Source organism: Drosophila gunungcola, assembly GCF_025200985.1.
Source record: "Drosophila gunungcola strain Sukarami chromosome 2L unlocalized genomic scaffold, Dgunungcola_SK_2 000008F, whole genome shotgun sequence".
Lineage (NCBI taxonomy): Eukaryota > Metazoa > Arthropoda > Insecta > Diptera > Drosophilidae > Drosophila > Drosophila gunungcola.
This window is the reverse complement of record NW_026453163.1, coordinates 2,329,967-2,350,593: the sequence shown is the minus strand read 5'-3', so window position 1 is coordinate 2,350,593 and position 20,627 is coordinate 2,329,967. Positions and strand designations below refer to the sequence as shown.

General features: G+C 44.5%; 7 protein-coding genes across 8 annotated transcripts; 4 read left to right on the top strand and 3 right to left on the bottom strand.

The window, feature by feature from the left end:
• The first annotated feature begins 130 nt into the window (after window positions 1-130).
• On the top strand, window positions 131-4,286 carry LOC128253346 (cohesin subunit SA-1). Its single transcript, XM_052981676.1, has 10 exons — window positions 131-312; window positions 374-689; window positions 747-920; window positions 978-1,277; window positions 1,331-1,764; window positions 1,832-2,667; window positions 2,746-3,104; window positions 3,165-3,455; window positions 3,512-4,052; window positions 4,116-4,286. Exons 1-10 carry the CDS (start codon window positions 242-244, stop codon window positions 4,175-4,177), a joined length of 3,384 nt encoding a protein of 1,127 aa, XP_052837636.1. The 5' UTR covers window positions 131-241; the 3' UTR covers window positions 4,178-4,286.
• Window positions 4,287-4,304: 18 nt separating this feature from the next.
• LOC128253447 (uncharacterized) lies at window positions 4,305-10,563 on the bottom strand. The gene is made up of 5 exons (XM_052981836.1): window positions 9,481-10,563; window positions 8,576-8,758; window positions 6,788-7,636; window positions 4,973-5,935; window positions 4,305-4,910 (listed from the first exon to the last, which is right to left on the bottom strand). The coding sequence occupies exons 1-5, from the start codon at window positions 10,561-10,563 to the stop codon at window positions 4,305-4,307; spliced, it is 3,684 nt and encodes a 1,227-aa protein (XP_052837796.1).
• Window positions 7,203-9,390, top strand: LOC128253349 (mini-chromosome maintenance complex-binding protein). The gene is made up of 3 exons (XM_052981681.1): window positions 7,203-8,457; window positions 8,521-8,764; window positions 8,941-9,390. Exons 1-3 carry the CDS (start codon window positions 7,286-7,288, stop codon window positions 9,322-9,324), a joined length of 1,800 nt encoding a protein of 599 aa, XP_052837641.1. The 5' UTR covers window positions 7,203-7,285; the 3' UTR covers window positions 9,325-9,390.
• Window positions 10,564-10,772: 209 nt separating the features above from the next.
• Window positions 10,773-12,002, top strand: LOC128253355 (hydroxymethylglutaryl-CoA lyase, mitochondrial). The gene is made up of 2 exons (XM_052981698.1): window positions 10,773-10,914; window positions 10,971-12,002. The coding sequence occupies exons 1-2, from the start codon at window positions 10,870-10,872 to the stop codon at window positions 11,895-11,897; spliced, it is 972 nt and encodes a 323-aa protein (XP_052837658.1). The 5' UTR covers window positions 10,773-10,869; the 3' UTR covers window positions 11,898-12,002.
• Window positions 11,931-15,969, bottom strand: LOC128253348 (uncharacterized). 2 transcript variants are annotated; one of them, XM_052981679.1, is made up of 4 exons: window positions 15,839-15,928; window positions 15,631-15,767; window positions 13,809-15,450; window positions 11,931-12,247 (listed from the first exon to the last, which is right to left on the bottom strand). In XM_052981679.1, the coding sequence occupies exons 2-4, from the start codon at window positions 15,702-15,704 to the stop codon at window positions 12,008-12,010; spliced, it is 1,956 nt and encodes a 651-aa protein (XP_052837639.1). In that variant the 5' UTR covers window positions 15,705-15,767; window positions 15,839-15,928; the 3' UTR covers window positions 11,931-12,007. The 2 variants fall into 2 exon arrangements, with proteins under 2 accessions (XP_052837639.1, XP_052837640.1); XM_052981680.1 differs by lacking the exon at window positions 15,631-15,767 and having other exon boundaries at window positions 15,839-15,969.
• A 744-nt stretch (window positions 15,970-16,713) lies between these two features.
• Window positions 16,714-18,200, top strand: LOC128253354 (oxygen-dependent coproporphyrinogen-III oxidase). Its single transcript, XM_052981697.1, has one exon. It carries the CDS (start codon window positions 16,837-16,839, stop codon window positions 18,007-18,009), a length of 1,173 nt encoding a protein of 390 aa, XP_052837657.1. The 5' UTR covers window positions 16,714-16,836; the 3' UTR covers window positions 18,010-18,200.
• A 966-nt stretch (window positions 18,201-19,166) lies between these two features.
• LOC128253359 (small ubiquitin-related modifier 3) lies at window positions 19,167-20,008 on the bottom strand. The gene is made up of 2 exons (XM_052981703.1): window positions 19,849-20,008; window positions 19,167-19,729 (listed from the first exon to the last, which is right to left on the bottom strand). The coding sequence occupies exon 2, from the start codon at window positions 19,651-19,653 to the stop codon at window positions 19,381-19,383; it is 273 nt and encodes a 90-aa protein (XP_052837663.1). The 5' UTR covers window positions 19,654-19,729; window positions 19,849-20,008; the 3' UTR covers window positions 19,167-19,380.
• Window positions 20,009-20,627: the final 619 nt, after the last annotated feature.

The following is a 20,627-nucleotide window of genomic DNA, read 5'->3' as shown; positions in this document are numbered from 1 at the left end:
AGATAATAGTTTAATAATATTTTCTTGAACTTTTAATATCTATCAGAGGATTTAAATATTTGTAAGCAAGTACAGCCCTCGTTCACCACCGCGACTATCGATAATTTTCGGGCTGTATTTTTGGAAAGTAGTGCCATCACTTGTAACAAGCGGACGCTTTTGACCAAAATTGTGTTGATTTGTTTAACATTTAATGGTATAGGCCCAAATACACAAATCAGGATCCAGTCAAATACTTACCATGATGGCGCGTCGCGGGGGAAAGCGCATACGGATGGATGATCCGCCTCCGGAGTACGAGGAATTGCATAGGTGCAACGCACTGCAATCCCACACATTGTGTTTGCCTAAAATTGTAAATTATTTGTTTTAGCGATGCTCTGAACGAAAGCACTTCGGATGCGGATAGTCCCACCAAGCGGATGACCAGGTTGCGGGCCCGGGGCGGAGTACGGGACAAACCCCCAATAATTGATGACGACGAGGATGACTTTTTCGCGCCAATAGCACGCAAACGAAAGACTCCAGCCACCCGTAAGGGACCAACCGAGCGCAAGGAACGCGTTGACCGGCCGCGCAAGGAACCCGTGGACAAGGGACACCACGAGCGGATCGACAATGAGCGGGAGATAACCACGGACGAGAACAGTCTCTACTACATTGTTCGCCATTCCAAGAATCCCATTGCCGTAAGAAATCCCTTTGCCTTGCAGTTGAACAACTAATATTTAGGCCTCTAATTCCAGAGCATAGTGGACCAGTGGATTGAGCAGTACAAAGCCAACCGGGAAACAGCGCTGGTCGCACTGATGCAGTTTTTCATAAACGCCAGCGGCTGCAAGGGCAAGATCTCAGAGGATATACAGTATCCAGTGGATCACACAGCTATCATCCGACGTATGACTGAGGAGTTTGACGAGGTAATCCGCTGAAAATATCCATTAATTATCTTTTATTAAACACTTTTAATATTCCAGGAAAGCGGAGAATATCCTTTGATCATGACCGGAACACAGTGGCGAAAGTTCAAAAATAATTTCTGCGATTTTGTGCAAACTCTGGTTAAGCAGTGCCAGTACTCCATCATCTACGACCAGTTTCTGATGGATAACGTAATTTCCCTGCTTACTGGACTGTCGGATTCGCAGGTGCGAGCCTTTCGCCACACGGCCACTTTGGCGGCCATGAAGCTGATGACTGCGTTGGTGGATGTGGCCCTACTCGTTTCAAATAACTTCGACAATGCTGCGAAACAATTTGAAGCTGAACGCGTAAAGGTGAGAGTTCAATTAAATACTGATATTCTATAGCTAAACTCAATTTCCTTTAGTCTCGCGATCGCCGTGCCTCCGACCGCTTGGATTCACTAATGACTAAAAGGTCCGAATTGGAAGAGAATATGGACGAAATAAAAAGCATGTTGACCTACATGTTTAAGTCTGTGTTTGTCCACCGATACAGAGACAGTCTGCCAGACATACGCGCCATTTGCATGGCTGAGATCGGCATTTGGATGGAGAACTATCCGCAAAACTTCCTGGACGACTCGTACTTAAAGTACATCGGTTGGACACTCCACGACAAGATCGGGGAGGTGCGTCTGCGCTGTCTGCAGTCGTTGCTGCCGCTATACGAGAAGGAGGAGCTCAAGGGTAAACTGGAGTTGTTTACGTCCAAGTTTAAGGACAGGATTGTGGCCATGACCCTGGACAAGGAGTTTGAGGTGTCCGTTCATGCCGTCAAGCTGGTGATCAGTATTCTAAAGTATGTTAAATTGATTGCACTGTAATCCCCAATGGTAATCTAACGAAATATTAATTATTATTGCTAGAATCCACCCAGAGATTTTGGCTGACAAGGATTGTGAAATCGTCTACGAGTTGGTTTATTCCTCTCATCGTGGTGTGGCTCAGGCAGCCGCCGAGTTCTTAAACGTTCGCTTGTTCCATTTAACTGCTGACATGGAGGAGACTAAGACCAAACGTGGCAAACTACGCATGCCCAACACACCGCTGGTTCGGGACTTGGTGCAGTTCTTCATCGAGTCTGAGCTTCACGAGCATGGCGCTTATCTCGTGGACTCCTTCATAGACAGCAATGACATGGTTAGGGACTGGGAGTGTATGACGGATCTGCTGCTGGAAGAGCCTGGTCCCAACGAGGAGGTCCTCGACAACAAGCAGGAGTCGACGCTCATCGAGATCATGGTCAGCAGCGTTAAACAATCAGCCACTGGAGAAATCCCGGTCGGACGCGCTAGTAACCGAAAATTTACGCTTAGTGCCAAGGAATTAAAGGCTATTCAAGATGAAAAGGCCAAGTTGACCGAACATTTTATTGTCACTTTGCCATCGCTGTTGGAAAAGTATCAGGCGGATAGCGAGAAGCTGGCAAACCTCCTAGCAGTTCCCCAGTACTTCGATCTCAATCTGTACACCACCAATCGACAGGAAGGAAACCTACAAGCTTTGCTAGATCGTATCAATCAGGTGATGAGCATGCACACGGGCCGCGAGGTGCTAGAAACATGCGCAAAAACGCTTGAATGTCTATGTGCCGAGGGAAGTGCCACCTACACTAGATGCAACATCGCCAGATCTAACATAATCGAGAGTGCGGTAAACAAGTACAAGGACGTCATTGAGGAGTGGCGAAACCTCATTCAAGGTATTTAATATTGAGATATGCATATTTATACCTGTTAGAACCTAATTAATTTTTTTAAAAAATCTATTGTTTTTGCAGGCGAAGAGACCCCTAACGAGGACGACATTTACAACATAACCATTACCCTCAAGGTCCTCTCTATCTTGTACTCCTCGCACAACCTCAATCCCTGGGAGCTGTTCAAGTCCCTGTTTCAAGACGTCGAGGAGGCGCAGTCCAAGGAGAACGTTGACCGGTGCCTGCCCAACGAAGCATTGGCCTATTGCATAGAGGCCTGCTACTTCTCAATCAGCTGGGGACTCTACTTCGTGGAGAACGACTGCGAGACGCTCAATGTGGCCGCGGTGGTTGCCGAGCTGCGAAGCAATTTAGACACATTCATGGCAGCCTGCTTTGAGCTAACCCGCGATGGACCCACAGTGCAGATTCAAGAGGCGGTTCGTTTTAAAAAAAGAAGTAAACTCTTTAGAAAACATAACAGTTTTTGCGTTTTGCAGGCATATCAGTCCATCTGCGATCTTCTGATCATCTTCTCTGACAAGTTGGCTCGGAGTGAAATCGAACATATTCGTGGTTTGGAGTACAAGTCGCGAATGGATGAGCATCTCATCTTGGACAACTTTGTGCAGCACTATGTGTTTTCGCTAAAACAAGATGTGGCCCAGGATGAAACGAGAATCGAGGAACTGCATAAAAAACGTAACTTCTTGGCATGTTACTGCAAGTTGGTAGTGTATAATATAATACCAACAATGCGAGCTGCAAGCATTTTTAAATATTATGTCAAGGTGAGTTTCGACACACGAGAAACCTTAGGCAATTCATAACAAACTAATAATTTTAGTGCTACAACGATTATGGTGACATAATCAAAGCCACTTTGGGCAAGGCTCGTGAGATAAACAAAGTTAACTTCGCCATGACCCTACTGTTGAGCCTCATTACGGTTTTTAAGAGTCTGCAGGAGCAGAATGAGGATGGAATGGTTTCAAAGAGCTCACAAGAGTTTGGGGACCTCAAAGAGTTGGCCAAGCGTTTTGCTCTTACATTTGGCTTTGATGCTATTAAGAATCGCGAATCAGTGGCCGCCATTCACCGAGGTGGCATTTATTTTGCGGCCAACAAGGAACCTGATGATCCAGTGCGAGCCCCAACACGTCTTCTGTTTTTAGAGGTTCTGAACGAGTTCAACTACAAGCTGCTTAAGCAAGACAAGAAGGTTATCATGGGTTTCCTGGATAAGATCATACCGCCCGCCATGCCATCCAGCAGAGCTGAGGAATGGCAACCGCTGATCTTATATCGCAATTCCCTTCTGCATGGCGAAACGGATCAAGTGCCGGTCGCCAGCAAGAGGGCCTACACACGTAAACGTCGGGATCATGGTAATTTGCATAGTTTTTATTACTTTTTACATCAACAAAACTAAAAATGTATTTATAATTTAGATGAGGAAGAAGAGGAGGAGGAAGACGAAGAAGAACACAATGATCCCGATTACAGGGGCTAGGACCCGATCGGACCCATTCGGCTAAGGGCAAAGCAAAACTTTCCGTGCGATCAAGTAGTTTTAAGTTTAAAGCTTAACATACATATGTACATAAAGTATTTAAAGTGTATACCCTTTATCATTTACTTTACTCATTGCTGTCCGAATATCTAAAGTTAGACTTTATAAACAATATTTTGGATGCATTTTCGGAGCTCAATCCCGCTTGAATATCGCCATACAAGTGTGCAGATTGCCTAAATAAGCTTTTACTAGCCACACTTGCGGCTGGGGCTGATAAAAATTTTCTAACAATGGCATACATAGTACTGTATTTTATGTTTGTCCTCCACCACACCAAGGGATCCATGTTTCTATCTATTCTAGGCTCAGAGTTGTATAAATATAGTAGATTTTTTATCTGCGACTGGGAGCCGAACGATGTTGTTGCCAGTTGGGTATTTGTGCAGCCAGTTGTCAGCATATTGTCAAGTATGCTGTCAATCTTTGAATCATTTTTAGACGATGTTACTTTGGTTGTTTTCAAAGGCGGCTGCCCATGGCGATCTTCTTGCGCTCTGGAAAGCATCTGCAAAACTTCATTGGCCACCAACTGCTCCTCTCGCTCGGTAAAGAAAGCTTGCTTGTATCGCGGATCCAAATAGGTGGCCACCAAAAATTTGATATCGCTGGTGACATGTGAGAACTTCATTTCCAGCTCTTCAAGCAGCTTTCTGGCGAGACTGCAAATAGTCTATGCATCGAAATTATTTGAATATTTACATGTATACTTAAAAAAAAACAGTAAAGCCTTACCACGGAGGACACAAAATTGTGCACATCTGTTCGAAGGGAATCTCGCAAAGCGGCTACTAGTGGAATTACCGATGATGTTGTCGTTGATGGATTGCTCCAGATCCTGATGATTTCCTCACAAGGCTGCATTACTTTGTTGCACAAGTCAATGTCTATCCATTCATCAGGATATATTTGAACCAAACTATACTCCTCGCAGTACAGCGAAATGGCATCTTTCATCCTGAATACGCTGGCCATCATCTGGAAGGTGGAATTCCATTTAAAAGGAACTTGAGGTATAAGTGTACACGGATCCCTTGTGAGGCGAATCTCTTGAATGAACTTTAGATGATCTTGGGCCATCTTACAAGAAGCAAAATGGTCCACTATTTGCTTGCACTTCGATGCAAGATTCTGAAGCAACTCGTTCGACTGTAAAGCAAATCTCACGCACATCTGCAGACGATTTACACTGCAATCGGGAAGTGATCCTGGCAGAGCAGTCATCTCGTCCCTGATGATGCAGTGGGTCTTCTCTTTGGGAACCTCTATCGTCAGGCTGGGTATTAGATCCCGAACGCAACAGGCCACCTTAGAAGTCCTTTCATAATTTAAGGCCTCACACTTCAATACATGGCGGTGAAACTGAAAATCCATTGATATTCCAGAGCAAGACAGGCTCAGCAGTCCTCCACCTTTGTCACCCCACCAAAGACTGGTGGACAAAGAGATGACATCCAGCAGATCCACCTGCTGCTGTATGTGCTCTTGCATTTTCCTGTGTATATCCTTACACAGTATATTCTCATAGTAGCTCCTTGAGTGGACCACATACCTCGGCTGCAGCACCCTCACAAAATTTACGAACCCGGGTTCTTTGATAACATCGAAGGAGTGGTTTAGAAGCATCAGGGCCAACTTTTCATCACAGCGGGCCACGCAGGAAATACCCTCAGTGTCCAAAGGATCGGGATCTGTTTCCTAAAATGTAAGTTAAAAGAAACTTCAATTTATTAAAACAGTACTAACAATAATGGAAGCAAATTTAGGCAAGCCGAAGTTTATATACCATTGCAGCTATTGCAGAAAGAAAATTTTCTTTAAAACAATTTTAATGAAATAAATACCTTATTCTGAAATAATAACCCATTACTAATCTTACGATCGAAATTATAAATTTATTTCCCTTTTTTTTATTGTTCCTATGTGAGGATTTTGATATAGTAGGCCAATCCGGCCCGTTCCAACTTATACACTACCTGCAATAAAAAGAAGTCCTTTTAAATAGTTTAATAAAAAAAAGCTTTAAAACTGAAAGGCTAGTTTGTGTAGGATGGACGGACAGACATACGAATTTGGCTAAATCGAATCGTCTGGTGTGCTGATCAAGAATATTTATACTTTATAGGGGCGGCAATGTGCCCTTCACTGCATTGCGTTTTTACTGAAATTATAATAGCCTCAGCCAGAATATGTGTTACAAATCATTTGAGCCCCAATTGTTAACTATTCCATACATTTTTTATGTGTTACGACCCACAAATTAGCCAACCAACAACATCTAGCTATACCAATATTTAGCGGGACTCAATGCGGATTTTATATCCGCCTCCGCTACTGCCACAATTTAGACCTGTTTATTGAGCAACAATTTAGAACTACTTATTTATAATGTTAATAACTTCTGTAATAAAGCCTAAAATATTTTTTTTAAAACAGACGCGATGTTGTGAAACCCAGAACTCTTGGGATCGGGGTATCAACTCCCATGTCAAACTATTTGGCTATAAACGAAGACCTCTTTTAATTGACCACCCATTTTATCCCACTTACGTGCAAGTTTAGTTCCAACTGTGCCGTGGGATGCTGGGGCGAGCTGTTGGAGATCTCCCTCTTCACCAGGTCCAAGTACTTTATGTCTTCGGAAAGAGTTAGGAACTCTCCTGGGTGCTTGCTCTTCAGATGGTTCCGCAGGCAGGTGGTGCCGCGGCCCTTCCTCGAGTAGTTTCTGTTGCAGAGACAGCAGGTGGCCACCGTGTCGGAGGCCTTGTAGAAGAACTGCCACACATTGCTCTTCTTGCTCATGTTTCTGGGGCTTTGGCAAATCCCAAGAATTGTACACTTTTTGCGGATGTCCACATCCGCCTCTACATCCGTTCTGCGGCAGAGGCTCGGTAGCCCTGGATTCCCAAAAATCGATAAGTCTGCTATCGATAGACGCGTCGGTGGCCGCAATCGAAATGCTACTATCCGATATTGGCGCGCCAAAAGCAGCTGTTTTTGGCTAGGCTTGAAGTAACTTAGCAATTTCATTCGTAAACGAGTCAAACAATGCCCTGTGCCATGGATCTGCCTAGCACGCCCGATGAACTGGACGCCCAGCACAAGGACCTGCTCAAGGACCCCAGCCGCTGGCACTCGATTCCCCTGCTGAACTACACGCCACTGCACAAACTGAAGGATCAGACTCTGGTGCGGTTTCGGGGCATGATCCAGGACATGATGGATCCGGAGATCTACCTGGAGCGCTACGAGGTGAAGTCCCCTGATGGTGGCAAGCGCCTGCAGGGCGGAAAGTATAGAGACTGCTTGAAACTGGCCGCTGGTGAGGAGATCGACTACAACGCCGAGGGCAACGTGCATGGCGAGAGGCGCACCATGTTTGTCGTGTCCGTGCCGGGTCTGAATGATTGGAGCAAGGAGCACGAGAAACAGTGCTGTCCCCAGATTGAGCTGTGCAGTCTGGCCGAATCTCCCAGCTCGGCCAAGAAGCGCGCTCTGGACGAAGAGCAGGCCATGGAGGTGGACGGAGCAAGTGAGACAGCCATCAAGCGGCCATGTGTGAAGGAAATCCAGGCGGAAAAAAAGCCCATAGCTGCCTCGGGTACTTCTGTCCTCGGTTCCGAGTATCTGCTCAATTCGCCACTGCCTGGTCGACCGAGCATGGCCTGCATGGTGAAGGTTTATGAAGATTTCGACACCTACCAGCTCAACTCTCTAGTGGACTTTGTTGGCTTTCTGTCGGTGGATTCCTCGCTGGACGCCGCCAGCCTGGACGTCGACGATTGTGAAAACCTAAGTGAGTTGCAGGCGGCTCATCCATCGCCATTTCTCATTCCGCGAATACATGCCTTTGGCGTCAAGATGCTGCCGCATGCCAATCCGCTGCTGGACGAGAGCCTGCGGCAGCCAATGGAGCCGTGTGAAGACGCTAATTCCTCCCAGCTGGCCGTTCACAAGGACCTGCGTATGCTGCTAAAACTGTGCTTGTTTGACGACGACCTGGCTGCCGAATATTTGCTCTCTCATTTGATTTCAACGGTCTACAGTCGTTCCGAGATGCAGAGCATCGGCAAGTTTGCCCTTAATATTTGTAACCTGCCCAAGCAATGCCTGGATTCTTACACAACTAAGCTGTACGATATTCTGGAGCTTCTACTGCCGGCCAGCCATTACCTGCCTATGACCCTAGAGACGATGAACACGGCTACGTTCGCCCCAAAGTGAGTGGCGAAACTCCACAGTATTTAACAGCATTTAAGACATAAAACTGGATTCAATTACAGGAAGGACTATGAGACCAACAAGCTGGTCTCCGGCGTACTACAGTTGGCGCCCCACACACATCTCGTGCTCGATGAGACGTGCATGCATCAGGGCAAGCTGGAGGCCAATGGCGTTCTTGCCATACAGCACTTGGCTCATCTCATCAACAACCAGGAGCTTAAGTGTGACTTCCAGTATTACCAAATCGACTACCACGCGAACATTCCGATTCTCGTCCTCAGTGAAGGACGAAGTATGCTACCGGTAAGGATTTCAGCAGTAATTTATACTGTTTGATAATATTTAGTACTGATTAAGGCGAAAGAAAGTTACCTGCAACCAAAGTTTAAATATCAATGCGGTACATAACTCTTTTCATGTGTCACAGCAATCAACATCAATACTTTACTATTAGTTCAACAATATTTTATCGTTTTTAGAGCGATTTCGTGATGCCCATCAACGCAGATACTAAGGCCGTAGAACTCATCGGCGAATCTCTAAAGGCAGCCCACCATTATCTGCAACCGTCACGCCTTCAGCAGTTCCGAAAGTATTTGACCACAGCACGAATAAGCAGCTTTAGCGTTAGCGAAGAGCACACTGAAATGATTCAGCAGGACTTTGTGGATATGCGTAAGGCAAACGTGAAAAGTAACGCCGATGATCTGCACGGATTGCTGGTTCTTTCGCGGCTACTGGGCATTGCCCGGGGAAAGGAGTCGCTAGACAATGAAACCTGGAAGCTGGCTACCGAGTTTGAAGCTAAGCGTCGCCAACGCCTTCAGTCCCTACCGAAGTCAGCTGCCCAAACGCGTAATTAAGTGAGCCTCTAATTTAGATCTTAAGCCTTTTATTTTTATTACTTTATGCTACGAACAAAGAATTTATATATGCTGAAAACGTATCTTTTGATTCCTTGTCGATCTTAACCAACCTGCTTAGAAGCAGGCCAATCGTTTTCTAGTCTTACGCTTTTATGATTCTTGGTCCACCACAATTTCGTGGCTCAAGTGTTCGAAGCGTCCTTCGATCAACTGGCTGGCCAAGCAGTCTCCGCACAGATTCAGGTGACAATAACAGCTATTGCAACGCCATTGGGTCCTGGTGACAGACGCCTCCTCGCATTCGGCGCACTTGGGCGCCAGCGGATCGGGCTCGTAACCATTCTCGATCTGCTCCTTCTCGTCGTGGATTGTTGACAGAAGCTTGAGACGCAATTCCTGCTTGCGCCTTGTCTCCGCATCCAGATCGGCATCTACGGGTTCGGGCTCGGTCTTAGGTTCGACCTTGATTTGCGAGGATGCTGGCATCAGGAGCATCTCGTTGGCAGGAGAAAGGACCCGCATGTCATCCAGTGTGCACTCGTCTTCCGGCATTTGCAGCGATATGTTCTGGGCGGGAAAGAACGTTGACCTACGTAAGTTGACCTTGGGCTTACTAAGCCCCGGCCTCCGGTGCTTGGGAATCCGTCCGGGCACCGGCATGCCGGCGTCGTGCAGTTTCTGAAAGTACTTCTGGATGCGGCTAAAGACCTGTTGGGGTGTGCGGTTGCCCAAGGCCTTGGCTATCTTGGCGAATCGTCGCATTTCCACCTCCTCCGGCGGATACTGGATGAGCAGCTGCTCCAAACGGCGCTGCTCTTCGTTGGTCCACAAGCGGTTGAAGTTCTCTGACCGGCCGCTGCTCCTGTCCCTAATCTCGTCCGGCGGTTGCGTCCACGAAGCCCCCGCTGGAGTCTCGTTTACGCCACCTCCTTCATCAGTGGCGCTCAATGTGGGCAACACCGGCAACACAGCCGTAGTAATGTATTTATCCGATATCAAGGGCTCGTTGTTCCGCAGTTTGTCTAGCATCAGCTGTGGGTTATCCAAGAAGACCTTCTGCGTCGCTTCCAGCTCATCTATCTGCTTATGAACGTGAATCCTTTGAGCCTGCAGCACGGCTATTGTGCGCAGCAACTTGGCATAGCACTGGTTGCCACGAAGGGCAAGGTGCTCGGACTCAAAGTGAAACACATCCCCCTCTTCCGGTGAAGAGTTTTCTATTGATTTCCGTTCCATTACCGTACCGAGTTTGTTAGGATTGTTGTGTCAACAATTGAAGGGCTGAATTCACAAACAATATGTACAGCATGTTGTAGAAAACTGTAGTTAGTCATTCTCTTCAGTTATTATTGTTTTTATGTACATTTTTGTTTTCCCTTAAACAATTATGATTCGGCCCATGCTAGCGATGCCTTTTCAATAAAATCGAAAAAGTTATCGACATCTGGCTAGTTATCGATCTTGTGAATTGTTTGCTCTCAGCTGTTATCCGCAAGAGGAAGAAGAAGAGTCATACGTAACTTTTATTTACAAAATTTGGCCATGAAAATTGCTCAAATTCGACCACTTGCTTCTCTGATAGCAAAGGTAAATTCATAAAAATATGAGTATTTAACTTAACAATAACCTTTGCAAACTAACAGCGCACGGCGGTTACCAGCGCAGCCAACCAGGTGCGAATTGTGGAGGTGGGTCCACGGGATGGCCTCCAGAACGAACCCAAACTGCTGCCGGCAGCCACCAAAATCGAGCTGATAAATCAGTTGTCCGAGACGGGACTACAAACCATTGAAGCGACCAGTTTTGTGAGCGCCAAATGGGTGCCCCAGATGGGCGACAATGCGGAGGTGATGCGGGGAATCCGCAAGGTGCCCGGGATCAGCTATCCAGTGCTCACGCCCAATTTGAAGGGGTTCGAGAGTGCTCTGGCAGCGGGAGCTCAGGAGGTGGCAGTCTTTGGAGCCGCCTCCGATGCGTTTTCGCTGAAAAACGTTAACTGCACGGCTGCCGAGGCCATCGAGCGTTTCAAACCCGTGCTTAGAGCAGCCGAAAAGCACGGAGTACGTGTCCGGGGCTATGTGTCAACCGTGGTTGGCTGCCCATACGAGGGAGCCGTTGCGCCGAGTGCGGTGGTCAAAGTAGTGGAGGCACTGCATCAAATGGGCTGTTACGAGATCTCCCTGGGCGACACCATCGGCGTGGGCACCCCTGGCACCATGCGACGTATGCTGGACGCGGTGACCAAGGCCGTTCCCGCCAAAGATTTGGCCGTGCACTGCCATGACACTTACGGCCAGGCGCTGAGCAATATCCTGGTCTCTCTGGACTACGGCATTCGGGTGGTGGACTCCTCGGTTTCTGGCCTGGGCGGGTGTCCCTATGCCAAGGGGGCGTCTGGTAACGCGGCCACAGAGGATGTGGTCTACTTGCTGCACGGAATGGGCCTTAGCACAGGAGTTAGCCTGGACAAACTCATCCAAGTGGGTCGGTACATCTGTACCGAACTGGGCAGGCCCTCCGAGTCCAAGGTCAATCGTGCCTGGAAAGGTCCTCAGCCGCTAAATCAGTGATCCTCCTATCTTTATGAAACGAAAACGAAGGCATTTACTAGCACTACATAAACAATATTTTTATTATCGTTGCAATATTAAAACTAAGCGAGTGTGTTATTTTAAGGGCCTTAAAACTTTTGTGCATCTCTAATCGTGTACAAAGACACGTCACCTGAGGCTAGCGATAGATCAGCCAGGCTGTGGTTAGCGCGTCGTGGGATGTGCGATGATGACGGAGTTCGCGGTGCCTCACCGGGCATTTTCATTTTGCCGTCGTGACGAAGGACAGTGGGTTCCACGGCCGAGTTCAGGTATTTTTGAATCCGAGGTACGCTTGGCATGGGCATGGGAGTACGCTCGTCCACCACCTGACAAATGAAAACAATTGTTAAACAAAAGGAGTTGTAAATATATCAGCACGTTCGGATTGTACAATCTTTAAAACAGTATCTTAAATTTTGAAAGTTGCAAGGCAACTTAGGAGGGTTAAAATGATTTAAAACATCCCTCTGCCACAAAAAACAAGATCGGGTTACAAAGACTTTGAGTCACAGAGCTCTAGCAAAGCAACTACCAACATCATTAAATATAACTTATCTATACTGCAATAAAAGTATAATTTATTGACAGTAACATTAAATGTATACTACCTGAATTAGTTGGCCAAAGCTTGAACAACAAATAACATGAAAATCATCAATATTGTCCTTCTTATGGGCCAGCAGTGGCCATGCAGACCAACTGAATTTTTATGCAGGCATTTTTTTGCCGTTTTCTCTCGCATTATATGCGTATATGTTGAAATACAACTTTTTTTGACCGTTTTTTCTTATATTTCCCAATAATTCTCGGTTCTCTACGCTAACAAAATAAAGTCATCAGATGTTTATAAAATTAAAACTGTACTGAATGCAGTATATGGAATTATTATTGTTTTTCGACTATGCGCTTGTGTAAAATCAACAATTTAAGGCCCTTTTAATAACAAAGAATATTCGCTGAAAAAACGAGAGTTAAATTTGATGACCCACAATTTACAAGCCTGACACTCTAATTAAAAATTTGTAGTTCTTGTATTCTTTTAATTATTGTGTTAGAATTTGACATTTTTCTACTGAATTAACAATGTCAAATTTAGCAAAAAACCTATATCAGCTTCCACAATATTTATAATAAACTACTTAAAACCTTTTCGTTTAATAATTTTAAACTCTTTTTTAATAATGTGTACATCGCAATTTTTAAGAGTTGAAAAAAAACTCTCAGTATGGATCATTCTTTTACAAGTTTACTATAAATTCGTTAAAGAAAATAAGTTTTTTATAAAATAAAATGCGATTACTTGTAATAAAAATAATGGCTTCAAAAATTTTTTAAAACCGATTTTAGGTAATAAGCTAGCGGCCAAGACCTTAAAATATTTTTGTTTAATATTAATTTGTTTTATTTTTAAGAAATTAAAAACCTATTGGGTTAAAAAAATTGTGGTGATGGAAAAAGCAATAGAGAAATAAATGCAAATGAAATGAAGTCGACAGGACCGCTACAGTCGAAGATTTTAAATTTTATATATGTGTGTTTTTTTTTTAAATTTTGTTAAATTTATAACTAAAATTTTTTTTTTTACAAAATCCTTTTTTTTTCCTACATAGTATCTGTAAAAAAATTTCAGGCAAATCAAAAATGTGACTCATTAAAAGGTGTTCGGTTTGTAAAAGAATGACCCATATATACAATTTGGCTGCTTTGCACTAAAAACGCGCCATAACTGAGTTGATTTTTAAAACAATAGAAGTTTTGTATACTTTTTAGGATTTAACTAAGTAAGAAAATTACATTTTTGAAAATTGTTACATTTTACATTTTTACAATTTTAAAAGGCTACTAATTTTTGGTTTCGTATTCAAAACAAGCTCAATTCCAACTTACGTGCTTGATCTCCGAGGATATATAAGCCTTTTTGGGCAGCATGAGCGCGGTGGAATCGATTCCTTTAATGCCTAGCCCACCAGTCGCCTCGTATGTACCGGCCTGTTTGGTGGAAACAGTCTTCATCTGACACAAGCGGGATTCTTGCTCCAGCTCACTGATGGCCAAGCTGGTCAGCATATCCGTACTTGTGGGCCGAAATGTTCTCATCAGCGGAGCAGTGCCCGACTTCTGTGTGTAGGCACGGATGGGACTGACAATGTTGGCGAAAGGCGGCTGTTTCATTTGCTGTTGGCGACGCTGGGGGATGCCCGAGGATGCGCTAAAGAACTTCTTCCTGGTCCACTCCATGTTAAGTTGCTGCTGATTGCCCTTGCTGGGCAATGCTGCTACTGTGTGTGGCTTGTTGCAAGGGCGCAGCGGTAACGGTGGCTGCAAAAATGCGGGTGTTTTAGGCGTTTGCTTGGGTGAAATCACAAACGTGCTCTGCTTGGCTAGCACAGGGCTTTTCGATTTGACGTCAGTGGCAGTTGGCGTTGTACCAGCCATATCCATATACTGCATGCCCTTTTCCATCATGTACTGCATTTCCTCCATGGTATCATTAAAATGCAACGAGTTCTCCAAGTTTTCCTTGTTTTCCAAGCTGTTTTCCGATTGCTCCTTTTCAGGGGGATTATCCACGTCGACAGTGGACACGCAAGAGGTATTCTCCTGCTTCACTTCTGAAACAAGCTGCACCTCCTCATCGTCTGATGAGGACAACTCTATTATGGTATCCTCTAAGACATCCAATGGCTCCTCCTCTTCCTGCATTGGAAGCGATGACAGCTCCCTTAGACTGCCGTGAAGATCGCTCAAAAGCTCTAGCTCCTCCGCCTTGGACATTTCTGGTGGCTTGGTCTTGGCAATTGCTGCGTAGAACAGATCATCGACGTTCAGGAGCGTTCCACTGAGGGAACCATCCGTGGCTGTTTCGTAGCAGCTAGAGGCGTTAGTCTTCAAAGTTCGAGCGCTTTGGAAGCTTATATGGGAAGATACATCGGATTCCAGTTCATTGTCCTCGATGATGGTCGAGGGGCGGAGCAGACCCACCATTTTGACAGGCGAGACCTTAGCATTGTGCTTCAGGTCAGACCCAGACGCGGACTCATCATCGCAGGCGAGAGTATTGTCCCAGAAGCGCGACGGCGCCTCTACATCCTCCAGCTGGGTGCACTCCACTCCCTTCACGGGACTCTCGTTGTCCAGCAGGTCGTCATCAGTGCCTACTGCCTCGAGCATGCGACGCAGTGCCTCGATCTCCTTTTGATCATCGGTACTGCGATCCTTGGCCTTGGCCATAACCTGGCTTCGGTCCTCGCTGTGCAGGTACTGGAACAGAGTGCTGTCCGGGTCGGAACCCGTCTTGTCGCACATTCGCTCAAAGGCGCTGAAGCTATCGTCGCCGTCATCCAATTGGTCCAAGGATCCGCCCTCATACATGGTTTCCTCGTTGAGATTGATGCTTGCGAGACTAATGGGTTTTGCCGCCTCAATTTTCTTCTTCCTGGCTTCAAGAGGTCTCCTCAGATCCTCATCGATCTCAAGACTATAGCGCATATCCTTCGATTCATCCATTTTCACGGGTTTTTTCGGCAATCTGAAATACAGAACTGTTAGTATTATATTCACACTATATGAACTACAATATGAATGTTCGGACAATTATATTTCGTTTTTGACATGCAGGCATTCAAAAGGGGTGTCATACAAATCAAATGTCTATGGAATCGAACACTAGTGCAACACTATCCAAGGAAGGGATTGTTGTCGTATTTACCGATCTGCCATGAGAAACGCTCGTAGTTTCTGACGCCATTCCTCGTTGTCTTGGAATTTTTTAAGCCCCGACATAATACAGTGCTCTTTTAATGGCTGCAGAGCGTGTTTGTGTGCGTATGAATCCTGGACGCACGACTCCAGTTGATGGGAATTGCGAATTGCCTATAGTTCAAAGCTTTAAGAGTTCGGTCCAGTCAATCACCTACCTTATGGCGATATTTTCGACAGCGCACTCAGTTCCTTTTACAGAATCTTTTCACAACGCTCCACGATCGACGCGCCTTGGCAGTCGTTTTTTTCGAATGATACCACAGTGTGCCCGTTTTGAGAGTGTACACACATCTGTTATTTTGAATGTGGTATTCCCTGTAACCTTGATATGGTTAATCAGTTAATTATAATTTTTTAATAATTTAAAATTAAACACAACATTTGGAAATAAATAAGTTTTTCGACATACGATTGAATTTCAAGAAATCAGCATTTTATCCTTTATAGAACACCCTAAATATTTTTATGCATCATTATATGTACAGTTGCGTTCAAAATAATAGTGTTGGTACAATATACATTGCTTATACAAACACGTTTTAAGGCAAAACCATATTTTATTTTTTGCATCATAATGCTTACTTATAATATCCATATTTTTAAATCCATATTCATCTGCACTTTGAATTGAAGTAAAACGTTTTTAATTACCCGATTTTTTTTAATTAATATGTAAAAACCTATATTCTCAAATCTATTTAGTGTGTGTTTCAGTGTTTTTTTATATTTGACCTTTTTATAATAATAAAATAATGCAAAATAAATATAACAATAAAATTTTTTTCAATTTATTTTTGGTTGAATTTTACATTAACTAAAACAACTACTATTATTATGACCGCAGCTGTATATATCTATATTAGGAATTTTAAAAGCCGAGTCAGCGAATTCGCCATTTCGGACTTATTTCTTGCAATATAGGCTTAGAAAGTACCCTTGGCCACAGAAAAATAACATTTAAACAGCATTAATAAACTACATATCCCTTTTTTTTTTACGAACAATTTCAAACCTTAGAGAGCCAAATGCCAGGGCATGGTCACACTGGCGACTATGCAACTAGAAATGCCGGTGAAAATAGATAACAAACAGACTGCGCTGAGGGAAAGTACTTAAGTTAAGTTACAAATTTGAAGTAGGCGACAGCACAAAAATGAACGCACTTCGTCACACGATATCCCTTGTGTCGCTGGGCACCTTCCAACTGGTCCGCCGAACCAGAGGCCAGCATGTCCAGGGCTTTCTTCTCGGCACCGGACTGGGCCTGGCCAGTTTTTCGGCGGTCACGTACGCACACTCCGCAGAGGCGGTCAACCCAAAGGTCAAGGGGGTTCAGCTGAACACCTCGCGGTTCATGGCCGACCCCATTACGGACTCCAAGGAGCTGCTAAAGGACAAGGATAACATGCGTCACCGCATGGAGCTGCTGATCATGGAGATCCAGGCGGAGTTCTGCCGCGCCCTGGAGGCGGAAGAGAACTGTGGTCAGAAATTCAAGGTGGACCGCTGGGAGCGGGCGGAGGGTGGTGGCGGCATAACGTGCGTCCTGCAGGATGGCGACGTCTTCGAGAAGGCGGGTGTTAATATATCCGTGGTCACCGGATCCCTACCACCGGCTGCAGTGCAGCAGATGCGGGCGCGTGGAAAGAACCTGAAAGAGGGCGCCGCCCTGCCATTCTTTGCCAGCGGCGTGAGTGCCGTGATCCATCCGAGGAATCCCCATGTGCCCACCATTCACTTCAACTACCGCTACTTCGAGGTGGAGACCGCCAAGGGGGAGAAGCAGTGGTGGTTCGGCGGCGGTACGGACCTGACGCCGTATTACCTCTGCGAGAAGGACGCCTGCCACTTCCACCAGACCCTGAAGTCCGCCTGCGACGAGCACGACGCCACCTATTATCCGCGCTTCAAGAAGTGGTGCGACGACTACTTCCGCATCAAGCACCGCAACGAGAGTCGCGGCATAGGAGGCATCTTCTTCGACGATATCGACTCGCCCAACCAGGAGGCGGCATTCGGCTTTGTGGCCAGCTGCGCCCGGGCCGTGATCCCATCCTACATGCCGCTGGTGCGGGAGCACAAGAACCAGGAGTACGGAAACAACGAGCGCCAGTGGCAACTTCTGCGCCGGGGACGCTACGTGGAGTTCAACCTGATCTACGATCGAGGCACCAAGTTCGGACTCTATACGCCCGGAGCCCGATACGAGAGCATACTGATGTCACTGCCCCTGCACGCCCGCTGGGAATACATGCACGAGCCCAAGTCAAAGTCTGAAGAGGGCAAGCTGATGAAGGTCCTGAAGAACCCCAAGGAATGGGTGTAAGCCTGGCGGCGGTTTTTATTATTGTTAAGCGGGAATTGGTGCCTTCACTGTGTGTACATATTTAAACATGACAGAATGTTGATGTTTCATTCTTAACCATTGACTCCTAATAAAGAAATGTAGCTTATACCTATTGGTATAAAATTGGCGATTGTAAATAAATTCTGAGACAATATCATGAATATATCAAATTACCTTTAAATAAAGTATAAATTATTATGTTTTAAAAGCGAAATTCTTCTTTGATGGTAAAGTCTATTCATTAATATAAAACCGTGTTGTGATTTAAAAACAAAATAAAATGGAAGAACTGGTGTACCTATGTATGTATGTATAAACATGTTTATGCTAAGAGCATTTTTTTTTTAAATCGTTTGGTTGCTTAAATCTCTACTTGATGTAGCGATAGCGCCTGATTGGCGTGTAATGTCGGCGTTTAAAACAAACAAATATCTGGATATCTGGGTGGACCAATGTTAAATATCCTGATTAAAACGGCAGAAAAAAAATTGAAATCTTTCGATAAGTTTTAGTATTGAGTCTTGGTAGGTCAATATTTTGGTAGCAATATTTAAAAATTATAAAAATAAATGTATATGGAAAGATGTTTTGTTTTAATACTTTGGCTGTCATTTTGACATTATTATTATTCTATGCATGCCATAACTGTTTGTACACAACTGTACTTAAAAAAATCTGACACGTATACATACATACTTACATGGTGTACATACATAAGCAATAATCATGTAGTCTTGGAAATACGAACATACATGGTGTGCTGGTAAGTCGAAATTTTGAGGTTATAGTTACCTCTATGCACTTTTCACCCAGAAGGTTCCATAAAATGACGTCATATACTATTTATATGCATTACTCGAACTTTGAGGTTATGATTTCCCAGACTTTGCAGATTTGCCGGTGTACATACTGATGTACTTTTCCCGCAAATTCAGTGGGCCCGCTGTGTATGTATACCAACTTACACGCACACATACGCGTTTAGCCCAGTCCTGCTCGCACACACGGGCGCATTACACATGAGTGCAACTGAATGTGTGCGTGTGTTTGCGTGGAAAGAGGGATATAAAGCGGGAAATTCACGCCGGGTTTACAAGGTAGAAAAAAACGACGATCAGGCAGGAAAATAATTGATATAGTTTATAAAATGCTTTATTTCCCATTTTCTTGTCTGCAATAGTTTTTCTCTCTTGTGGTCTTGCATACAGACAAAATCTACAGTTGTACTAAACGCACTCGTTCCAAATGATTCTTACTGCCTGTTTTGTTGGTTTCTTCATTATGTTGTTGATTCTTTTTTTGTTTTTTGTTTGTTAGTTATAAAGGGATGAGTAACTTAACTAAGTAAATTTAATGAGCGCCGCCGGTCTGCTGCTGGTAAACCTCGATGGTGTCGCCCTCCTCCATCTCCAGCGAAGTTGGAGTGTCGTTCTCGTTGATGGGCTGTCCGTCGAAGCGGAAGCGCACCACCTGCATGGAGAGTCCGGCCCGGTCGCAGTAGGCGTTCATTAGCTTTCGCAAGGGTGTGTGTTTCTTGATCTTGAACTGGACAACGGCGTTATCCTGGCCAAGCACCTTCAAGTTGATGTGTTCAGTTTCGCCGCCTTTCTTTTCGTCAGACATGTTGTTTTTTTTCGATTCTCGTCACTGCTGCTAAGTGGTCAAAGAAGTTTTTGCGGAGCGTCGAATGCCGGGCGTGCTGTACGAGAAACGAGACAAATGCCGCATAGAACACGCGCAAATTAGCGAATCATATGCGTAAAGTTTTCGCAGTGTTAGGGAAGCTGTCTCTAGGCGCGTTTTGCTGCGAAAAATTACCTATTTTTCTCGGGGTATGATGCTCGCCGATGGCTGTTGAAATTTTCCACAAGCGGCTTCCTTTTGCTTTCTGCTACACGCCAAAAAAACTAGAGCTGGAACCAAAATCGATGCTTATTCCATTCTATCGATGTTTCGTGAAATTTGGCAGCATCGATCAGCGTACAATCATCGATAACATTGATATTTCCAAAAGGGTAGAAATTTTGATAGCCTAGTACCACTAATCATTTACTCATGTCGACGAAATCTGTATTATTAATATTGTATAAATCATGCAATATTTAACAATGTTAGATTATGAATTACAATCTATAGATTCCAAAAAAAAATCGTTAAGGGTGTTCCGTAACCGATGGAATGGAGTTTTGGTCACCTGAATACTTTTCGTTGAATTTTCTGCATTTAATTTAAGGAATCCCCTTATTATTTTTCTTCATGAATATCGCTGGCCCTATAATATCGATATGTCGTACAGATATTCTTTTGTTCACATTGCACTTTGGGGCAAACAAATGCTCTTTTTCTCATTATATAATATAATAACTTAAAAAACAAACCCATTTTTCGGGTCCGGTTTTTTTTTACATAATTTAATAATGAGGAAAGAGAGATATTTAAAAAAAAATGACCGGGGTCCCTTCTTTTTTTAGGATTAAATATTTTTTTAATATACACATATTTTAACTTATTTTTTTTAAGCAAAAATACAAAACTGTTTATACAATTTGAAAAAAAGGAGTTGTCCAAACTTTACGCATTTAAATTTTTTTTTTATT

Bases quoted from the DNA above. Each gene is read 5' to 3' on its own strand.
- LOC128253346 (XM_052981676.1), top strand. From the start codon at position 242: ATGATGGCGCGTCGCGGGGGAAAGCGCATACGGATGGATGATCCGCCT. The intron at 1,278-1,330 runs GTGAGAGTTCAA...AATTTCCTTTAG, and splicing joins TTGAAGCTGAACGCGTAAAG to TCTCGCGATCGCCGTGCCTC. The intron at 4,053-4,115 runs GTAATTTGCATA...TTTATAATTTAG, and splicing joins ACGTAAACGTCGGGATCATG to ATGAGGAAGAAGAGGAGGAG.
- LOC128253349 (XM_052981681.1), top strand. From the start codon at position 7,286: ATGCCCTGTGCCATGGATCTGCCTAGCACGCCCGATGAACTGGACGCC. The intron at 8,458-8,520 runs GTGAGTGGCGAA...ATTCAATTACAG, and splicing joins ACGGCTACGTTCGCCCCAAA to GAAGGACTATGAGACCAACA. The intron at 8,765-8,940 runs GTAAGGATTTCA...TATCGTTTTTAG, and splicing joins AAGGACGAAGTATGCTACCG to AGCGATTTCGTGATGCCCAT.
- LOC128253447 (XM_052981836.1), bottom strand. From the start codon at position 10,563: ATGGAACGGAAATCAATAGAAAACTCTTCACCGGAAGAGGGGGATGTG. The intron at 7,637-8,575 runs GTGGGGCGCCAA...CCAATCATTCAG, and splicing joins TCATCGAGCACGAGATGTGT to ACCCGGCACGGACACGACAA. The intron at 4,911-4,972 runs GTAAGGCTTTAC...TTCGATGCATAG, and splicing joins ACAATTTTGTGTCCTCCGTG to ACTATTTGCAGTCTCGCCAG.
- LOC128253355 (XM_052981698.1), top strand. From the start codon at position 10,870: ATGAAAATTGCTCAAATTCGACCACTTGCTTCTCTGATAGCAAAG. The intron at 10,915-10,970 runs GTAAATTCATAA...GCAAACTAACAG, and splicing joins TTGCTTCTCTGATAGCAAAG to CGCACGGCGGTTACCAGCGC.
- LOC128253348 (XM_052981679.1), bottom strand. From the start codon at position 15,704: ATGTCGGGGCTTAAAAAATTCCAAGACAACGAGGAATGGCGTCAGAAA. The intron at 15,451-15,630 runs GTAAATACGACA...TCTGTATTTCAG, and splicing joins GCGTTTCTCATGGCAGATCG to ATTGCCGAAAAAACCCGTGA. The intron at 12,248-13,808 runs GTAAGTTGGAAT...TTCATTTGTCAG, and splicing joins TATCCTCGGAGATCAAGCAC to GTGGTGGACGAGCGTACTCC.
- LOC128253354 (XM_052981697.1), top strand. From the start codon at position 16,837: ATGAACGCACTTCGTCACACGATATCCCTTGTGTCGCTGGGCACCTTC.
- LOC128253359 (XM_052981703.1), bottom strand. From the start codon at position 19,653: ATGTCTGACGAAAAGAAAGGCGGCGAAACTGAACACATCAACTTGAAG.